At 34.9% G+C, this 8,488-nt stretch overlaps 2 protein-coding genes across 2 annotated transcripts; one reads left to right on the top strand and one right to left on the bottom strand.

Annotated features, from left to right (window-relative positions):
• Positions 1 to 3,078: 3,078 nt before the first annotated feature.
• LOC133285875 (uncharacterized) lies at positions 3,079 to 5,248 on the top strand. Its single transcript, XM_061483175.1, has 4 exons — positions 3,079 to 3,122; positions 3,344 to 4,490; positions 4,693 to 4,744; positions 4,848 to 5,248. The coding sequence occupies exons 1-4, from the start codon at positions 3,079 to 3,081 to the stop codon at positions 5,246 to 5,248; spliced, it is 1,644 nt and encodes a 547-aa protein (XP_061339159.1).
• A 1,828-nt stretch (positions 5,249 to 7,076) lies between these two features.
• Positions 7,077 to 7,639, bottom strand: LOC133285874 (uncharacterized). Its single transcript, XM_061483174.1, has 2 exons — positions 7,529 to 7,639; positions 7,077 to 7,460 (listed from the first exon to the last, which is right to left on the bottom strand). Exons 1-2 carry the CDS (start codon positions 7,637 to 7,639, stop codon positions 7,077 to 7,079), a joined length of 495 nt encoding a protein of 164 aa, XP_061339158.1.
• Positions 7,640 to 8,488: the final 849 nt, after the last annotated feature.

The raw sequence follows: 8,488 nt of genomic DNA, 5'->3' as shown, positions 1-8,488 counted from the left end.
CAGAATTTGCAGTGAGAGTGAGGTTGATGACAAAAAATGCAATAAAGAAAACACTGATTTGCGTTTCTATCGTACGAGAATGAGCAGAACTTAATACGTGGCATACTACATTAAAACTTAAAAAAGTAAAATATACATATATAAATGAAAGGAAAAAGCGGATATTACTTTAAAAGATGTAAAGTTATGTAGTGAGAGAAAAAGATAGATTGAATGCATTCTTGGGGAGGGGGCTGAACCTGTAGCCATCACTGTTCCCCCGCACTCCGGATTAGTCTCATAGCCGGCTCAAAGAGTCGAAGCTCGTGGAGATACCGGAGGGAGCCAACTCGTCTCAAAGAGATAAAAGGAGAAAGAGTGGACAAAAAAATAAAGATGTGGATCTCATCTCTGTATGAAAGTGAAAAGATATAAGTTGTGTTATTTAAATGGATAAACATTTTTTCCATAATCAAATAGAAGTGACCATATTAAATACTAAATGAAAAACAAGTATAATGTTGTATGACAATTCTATTGTCAAGATAATTAGTATGGGTTCTTTATTTTTAAAATAAATAAAAGAAAAACAATATAGCATAAATATTAATATATGTGTATGAAATTCAATTTTTGTCATACAATACGATAAATGCAAAATCTATTATTTAAATATATAATTATATGTTAATAAGTATGTCTGAAAAAAAAAATATGTCATTTTAAATAGGGAAAATTTCAATTTCACCCATTGTGATTTATCATTTGACCTCCCGTGATTTTAAACTTATCATTTAGACTCATTATGCTTAAATACTTTATTATTTAACCCTCCTGTGGTTTCAAATTTGAACTTAGACTCCTTGTGTTACAAAAATTTTCATTTAGATCCCTTGTTACAAAAATAAAAATTTTAAAAAATAAATAACAGGAAAATAAATTTTTTCTCTTTTTATTTTATATCCTCACCTAATGCATTTAAGGTTTAAAAAATAAAAATAAATTCTAAAAAAATTCACATATTTTTATCAAGAAAATAAATTCAAATCAAATATTTTTATTTTATCTATTTAAAGAAAGTAAATATCTTATTTTGATAATACATATTTAATTTATCATAAATAATATTTTTTTAATTTCATCTTAAATAATTTTTTTAATTTCAAATATATTTTTAAAATAAAAAAATTAAGATAATTCATAAATTAACACTTGAATAAATAACTTAAAATATTTTTTAAACCCTAAATGCATTACATGAGGATATAAAATAAAAAAAAGACAAAAAATTTATTTTAAATATGTTTTTAAAATTTTTATATTTTAAACCACAAGGGGTTTAAGTAAAATTTTTTGTAACCACAAAGGATCTAAGTGAAAATTTAAAACCATGAGGGGTTAAATGATAAATTATTTGAGCACAATGGGTCTAAGTGATAAGTTTAAAACCACGGGATCAAATGATAAATCACAAAACCACAATAGGAGAAAATAAAATTTTCCCTTTTAAATAATGCAAGTTTGTCATTTCATAAACACAAAAGTCCTAGTGAAAAAAAAAATAAAGACAAAGAAAAATAAAGATATAAATCTCACATTTTTGTGTCTATAAAATAACACAATTTGTATCATTTAGAATGATATACATTTTTTCACCAAAAAATAAAATGACATACATTTAAAAAAAAAAAAAAATAGTCCGATGTTCTTTCATATATTGAAATGAGTAAATATAATTTTAACATAATTAATTCCCACAAATCCCAGTCTCGAGTTTTGACTTTCGATTATCATTATTATTTTTTATATATAAAACAAGACGAATAGTAAGTACCCAAGAATAAATAAGGATTATTCCTTTTTATCACAAATTAAAATTTATTAAAAGAAAAGCTCAGTGTCCCTCATATTTTTAATAATAATAATAAATTTATCATAAATAAAAAATACCATATTTACTTGAAATTAACTTATTATACGTTAAGAGAACAGTCCCAGCGTAAAATTGGAGTTTATCTTTGGTATATCAGTATTACATATTATTTTCATTTAAAATCTAACATATGGATTTAAGACCCCTCTTTTTTCTATTACATGTCAGTATTGATATTTGTTGTTTGATTTTAATTGGAAGAATATATAGAAAACTGGTAGAAATTTCCATAAAATTGGGGAATCCTTGCTTGTGGCCTTCAAAATTTTTATTAAGAGAAATTCTATAGGTGGAAGATAATACTCCAATTAAGATACTCAATCACATAAAAAGACAAATTCTTTTCCCAGATGCATATGCTTAAGTATTGACTCAGCTGAAATAAGTTTTTAAAAGTTAAAATTTAATAAAATCTTACTTGAAACCAGTAATGTCTGCACTGCTGGGTATAGTCTAGTGGTGTTGGGTGTGTTTAGGGGATGTTAGGTTTGCTGTTCGATTCTATGTAATATTCAAAAAAAAATAGTGTCTTAAAAAAAAAACTGATGTATCTATGTTATCAATTGAAAAAAAAAATATTAGAAGAAATAAATTATAAATTTAATTTGTAATTTTAAATCCCAAAACCAGGAAGAATAACTAAATGAAAATTTAATTTTATTAAATATGTTAAAACTTCGTATTAAAGTTTGATGATGGATATTTTTCTTATCAAAATTTTTCACTACTAACTTTCTACCTATGTAATCATCGTTGGATCAAAAAGAGAGAATGCTAACAAATTTTTGAAAAGAGAGAAAATGTTAATCCAATGATGATTAGATAGGTAGTAAGTTGGTAATGAAAAATTTTAATAATGAAAATATCCTCCCTCGTTAAAGTTTAGCTTTAAATTATCAATTCTCTTGAGCCGCCTGTGTCCATAAATTATTAAATAAGTAATATATTTGAAGTGTAATCCCAAGAGTTGGTTCAAGTGACAACCACAAGGACGGATAAATTATATTTAAAATTTGAAAATAATTTATTTATGAGGTCAAAGCTGGATAATTTTCACGCCATTCAATTTGAGATTAATCTTATACCTACATAGATTCCTTTATTGATTAGGTAATTAAGGTCATGAAAATTGACATTCATAATAATAATAAAATAATATATTTAAAATGGGTCCGCCTGAGTTGGGTCCAGCACGAGGCCGCCATATTCTGTGCGTTTCGGGCAGCTTCGCGAGAAAACAGATCTAGTTGTGTGGTGTGTTTTCTTGTGTACAAAATATTCATATATTGTTATTAAATTCCCAATTTGGGTACGGTACGAGTAGTACTTTATTTTAACTTTGCCTTTGTTGACTTTTGGGGTGGTATTTAGAATTTGGTTGTATTCTGAATTTTTTGTTTGTTATTGTTAACATAAGAGATGTTATATCAGTGGTCATGGGTTTTCTACTGATTCAGAAGATAATGTGGAGGATGAGGCATATAAACCTCCTCCACCTATGTATGATACAGAAACAGAAAGTGAAGAGGAGTGCAAGGGGAAGGGTAAAGCTGCTGGAAAAAAAAAGAAAAAGAGAACGAAAAAAAAGAAGGTTGAAGATGTGGCAAGGGAAGATACAATGGAAGAGGAGGAGAAGTCAATGTCTTTCGAGGAGGGTGGGTATGGGTATAACTCTGAAGAGTTGAACACACCTCCTTCAAGTGGTGCTGAAGAGGATGAAAAGGTTGTCAATCCAAAATTTAATGTGCATGAGGAGTTTGGTCATGTGCACTTAGAGGTAGGAATGGAGTTTGCGAGTCTTCAATTATTTAAAAATGCTGTCAAAGACTACAGTATTGATCTAGGAAGACAATTCAAGTGGCTGAAGAATGACAAAGTAAGGGCCCGAGCAAAGTGTAGTAATGATGAATGTGATTGGACAATTTACTGTTCGTGGAACAACAAAATGAAAGCTTTCCAAATCAAGACTTTTAATAACATACACACTTGCTGCAGACTTTTTAGAAACAAGAGGGCAAGTAGGGATTGGGTTGCGAAAAAGTTAGAAAAAAGGCTAATGACACAACCGAACATGACAAGGGCTGAGGCCTACGACCACATGAAAGAGGAGTACAAAGTTCATGTCCATTTGAAGAAAGTGACCAAAGCACTTCAGAAAGCCAAAGCCAAAATAGAAGGGTGTGAAAAAGAACAGTACGCAAAATTGAGAGACTACTTAGGTGAGCTATTGAGAAGCAATCCAGGGTCTACATGTCAAATGCAAGTGATCCCACAACCTGATCCGAACTCCTCTCCCATATTTTCTAAGTTGTACATTTGTCTGGATGCATGCAAGAAAGGGTTCAAAGCTGGCTGCAGGCCCTTAATTGGTTTGGATGGATGTTTCTTGAAAGGATATTATGGAGGTCAATTGTTAAGTGCAGTTGGTGAGGATGCCAACAAAAGTTTCTATGTCATTGCATATGCAATTGTTGATAGTGAAACAAAAGAGAACTGGAAGTGGTTTTTAACCCTATTACAGGAAGACATTGGCCCTCACGCAGTGTTTGGATGGAATTTTATTTCTGACCAACAGAAGGTGTGTTAAGCTTGTTTCATTTCAACTTGCTTAAGTATTCAGATTGATCCAATTGTTGAATGATTTTTTTCTGCTGTTATTTACCTGCTTATTAACCCTATCATGATTACATAAACTGCATTTTTAACTGCATTGCTGATGTTAAGTGCATTGCTGATGTTTAGTGCATTTCTGATGTTAAGTGCATTCCTGATAATGTCAGGGACCAATTAGTCCCCCGTGCAATTTTCCAGGGACCATAACGACCCTCGATGGCAATTGCCAGGGACCTATTTGATCCTCGTTTATTTGAGTCAGCAACACTTTGTGGCAATCTATATATGTTTTGTGATACCTTTTTTTTGTGTCTGTGTGTAGGGGCTGATTCCAGCACTACAAGAGGTGATGCCTGGTGCATATCATCGTTTTTGTGTGCAGCACGTTGGAAGAATTTCATAAAGCAATGGAAAAACAAGGCAATTCGAGCCATAGTTTGGGAGTGTTCAAGATGCACCACTGTCCCCCAGTTCCAGCAATGCATGGCACGGTTGAAAGTAAAGAATGAGGCTGCATGGAAGTACTTGGATGGCATCCAGCCCTCAAGTTGGGTGAAAGCTTATTTCAGCCACTGGTCTAAATGTGATAATATCACAAACAACATGGCAGAGGTATGGAATGCCAAGATCGTTGGATATAGGTCAAAACCGATTATCACTCTATTGGAGGAACTGAGATGCTACATTACGAGGAGGATGACTGCACATCAGAGGGTGTTATGAACTGTTCGGGGTAAAATAGCTCCTGCTCAGCAATTGAAAATGGATCAGTTAAAGGTTCTTAGCAATTCATGGACACCCACTTGGACTGGAAATCTGCAGCAAGATATGTATGAGGTCAGTGGGAAAGGTGATAGAGTTGGAGTCAATTTAACAACACATACATGTGCATGCAATGTATGGCAGTTGACTGGACTGCCTTGTGAGCATGCTATAGCAGCAATTTGTCACAAAAACGAGCCAGCCGAGAACTATGTCCATCAATGGCTTACAGTTGATGCATTGCATGCCACATATGAGCACACCTTAAACCCAGTGAACTCGGACAAGTATTGGCCTGCATCTGATGAACCCAAACCTCTTCCACCAAAACTGAAAAGGCCAATTGGGCGACCCAAGAAACACAGGAAGAAGGACCCAACTGAAGACCAAGGGAGCATGACAAAGAAATTTAAAAGGACATATGAAGCCAAGTGTAGTAAGTGTGGTCAGACTGGACACTATGGCAAGAGTTGTAAGGGGCCAGCAGCTTCCAAAACAGACAAGAGCCAAGCAAGACCACAATCTGTGAGGATTGGCACAGACTCAGTAAATGAAATCCCATTAAGTCAAGGAGGCCCGTCAGAAATTGGTAGTTCTCAGGCACAACAAATCAACTTGAGAGGATGCAGCCCACCTCCTTCAAATCCAGAAGAAGCAAATGCAGTGTTGACTGAAGAGACAATTAAGGCAGCCAGCACTGGCACACGAAGCAGATTTATGCACTTCATGACAACACCTGGTTTTATGCCACCAAGGCGATCCTCAAGAAAATGAGCTGCTGATGAAGACGAACAAGGGAGTAGTGCATGAGCCAACTGAAAATGAGTGGATATAATGCCCTTTTTTTGTACATTCTGGCCATTTTTTTTTGGAGGCCTTTTACAGATATAATGTAATCATTTTGATGCATGGCCAAGATTGTATTTATAGGCCTCACTTGTAATTTCTATCAGTTGGCTTTTATTTGTAATGCACTACTGGTTTCTAGTTGTAGGAAGACAATTATATGTAACTGGTTTATTTCTAGACATGCATGTTATGTGGCAGGGTTGATGAATGTGATAAGTTCATGTCCATTTTATGTTTTTTAACTGAGTCAGCTTGTTGTTGGTCATTTAGCTGCCATATTTGCATTCTGGTGCAGGTTTGTGCTGTGTTACTGATTAAACAAATCATGTCCAATTTTCTGGATGCAGGGACCAATTAGGACCCCGACAATCATTGTCAGGGACCAATTTGGACCCCTACATGCTGCATTTCTGATATCATGCACTTCTATTTTGTTGATCTGGACTGCATTCAAAAGCATATAAGTCAGGGACAACAAGTGTATCTGATGTAATGCACTACTGTTTTTTAAAATGAGTGCTGCATTTTGTTGATTTGGACATCAACAACTCATGTCCTATAATTCTGGAATCAGGGACCAATAAGTGCCCCATGTACTTTGTCAGGGACCAAAACGACTCTCGACTAACATTGCCAGGGACCTAATTGGTTCTCGTGTTTTGCAATCAGTAACAAAATATGTATAACAGTATGCAACTTCTGTATCAGCAATGTCATGAGTTATGTGTCTATATCAGTAGCAATCTATATCTGTTTGTGATACAATGTAGCAATCTTTTATCCTTCATTTGATGCCTAACTATGCAATAATATATAATGCCATAATATATTAAGGAATACATTCAAGGCTTTTTTATAATAGGCCATATGATAATACACACAAATAGATTTGAACTAACACATAATTTGTATAACAACAGGAAAGAGTACTCATTACAATTCACTGAAGCAAAAATACATTTGGGTCACTTGTTTTCACTTTTACCACACTAACAACAAACATACAGATCATGATCACACCCACACAAGCACCTAAGACCCTAGCTGACCTATCAACTGTCCTAATTTTTTTGTCCATCCTATCTAACTCCTCCACCATCTTCAGGTATACATCATTCAGTTTTCTGTCCTGCTGATGAAGCTTCATTCCTTGCTCAGTAATCTTCACATCTTGCTCTCTCATCATCATCTCCACATACTTCAACTTGAAGTTAATTTCAGCAACATCCAACTCCACAGTGTGAATTCTTGCTTCTTCCAGTTCCATGGGTTCATTACACATGTCATCTACCCATCTAAAAAAATCACAATAGGGCTTCTTCACCTGAAAAAATAAACACCATGGTTAGCAAGTGCTCCAACTCAATAAAGGGGTAGATTACAAATTCGTACCTTGAAGTTAGGACACCCAAGGAAAGCCCTGTTTGGGTTCCTCTCAGTTTTGGAGGTATAGACAATACTTTGTCTCCCACATTTGCACCTCCAACCAGTGGTCCTTGCCATTGTTCTTCCCCCCATTGATTTACTCTCACTTGACCCCCCATGCCAGAAGAAACACTCATCTTCTCCCACGCCCAGAAATCCGGTTGATGGCTTAATGTCTTTCGTCGAGTTTCAATCATCAAAGTGCAAACTTTCTGGCGGCGTTTTGCTGTTTACAGATTTGCTCATCAATTTGGGGGATGGAGTTTCCGGTTTAGGGTTCTATTGAAGGCATTTGGGTTTTTTTCAATTTTAGGGTTCATTATTTGGGTTTTATCAATTAATTGCATTCAAGTAAAACGACGTCGTGCTTTCCATGGGTGTCTACCGTCGTCGTCCAGCTTTCCACCCTGTCCACTGTGGAGTCCGCGTCAGCAGATAACGTGCCACATGAGCACCGTTAGTTTGACCGTGACGGAGGAGTTGACAGGACTAACGTGGCCCTTTTTTCATAACTTTAGGGACCAATTTGGTACTTTTACATTGTCAGGGACAAATGGATTTCGCTAATATTACTAGGGACCAAAAAGGGTATTTACTCTTAAATTTAATAAATCTTGTTTATAATTAATCATTAATCAAATTTACTTCTAATTACTAATGGAATTTGTTTTGGCCAGCCCAATTGATTAGCTCAACAAGATAGTCCCAATATCAAGGGTATCAACCACCTTAGCCTTACTAACCATGTTGCGTCAACTCGCTGTGCCAGCACTGACACCCTTTGCACTGCTATCAGACACCCCAACGTAAGACACCAAAATATCTTGTATTGGGAGACTCTCATCTCCCCTTTTGTCTCCCTTCTCATCCTCCCATGCACACCTTTTGTTGTTAGTATTGCAACAACTGCAAAGTGGCTTGTCCATG

This window comes from Gastrolobium bilobum, unplaced genomic scaffold (assembly GCF_033153095.1).
Source record: "Gastrolobium bilobum isolate Gb01-03AN ecotype WA unplaced genomic scaffold, APGP_CSIRO_Gbil_v1 utg1530, whole genome shotgun sequence".
Taxonomy (NCBI): domain Eukaryota; kingdom Viridiplantae; phylum Streptophyta; class Magnoliopsida; order Fabales; family Fabaceae; genus Gastrolobium; species Gastrolobium bilobum.
The sequence above is the reverse complement of the archived record's forward strand: the minus strand, read 5'-3'. Positions and strand labels throughout refer to the sequence as shown.

What these genes read in the sequence shown, in the direction of transcription:
- LOC133285875 (XM_061483175.1), top strand. Translation starts at nt 3,079, where the DNA reads ATGGGTCCGCCTGAGTTGGGTCCAGCACGAGGCCGCCATATTCT. An exon ending in GCACGAGGCCGCCATATTCT is followed by an intron (nt 3,123 to 3,343) that starts GTGCGTTTCGGG and finishes ATGTTATATCAG; the next exon opens with TGGTCATGGGTTTTCTACTG. An exon ending in GACCATAACGACCCTCGATG is followed by an intron (nt 4,745 to 4,847) that starts GCAATTGCCAGG and finishes GTCTGTGTGTAG; the next exon opens with GGGCTGATTCCAGCACTACA.
- LOC133285874 (XM_061483174.1), bottom strand. Translation starts at nt 7,639, where the DNA reads ATGGCAAGGACCACTGGTTGGAGGTGCAAATGTGGGAGACAAAGTATT. An exon ending in TTGGGTGTCCTAACTTCAAG is followed by an intron (nt 7,461 to 7,528) that starts GTACGAATTTGT and finishes TTATTTTTTCAG; the next exon opens with GTGAAGAAGCCCTATTGTGA.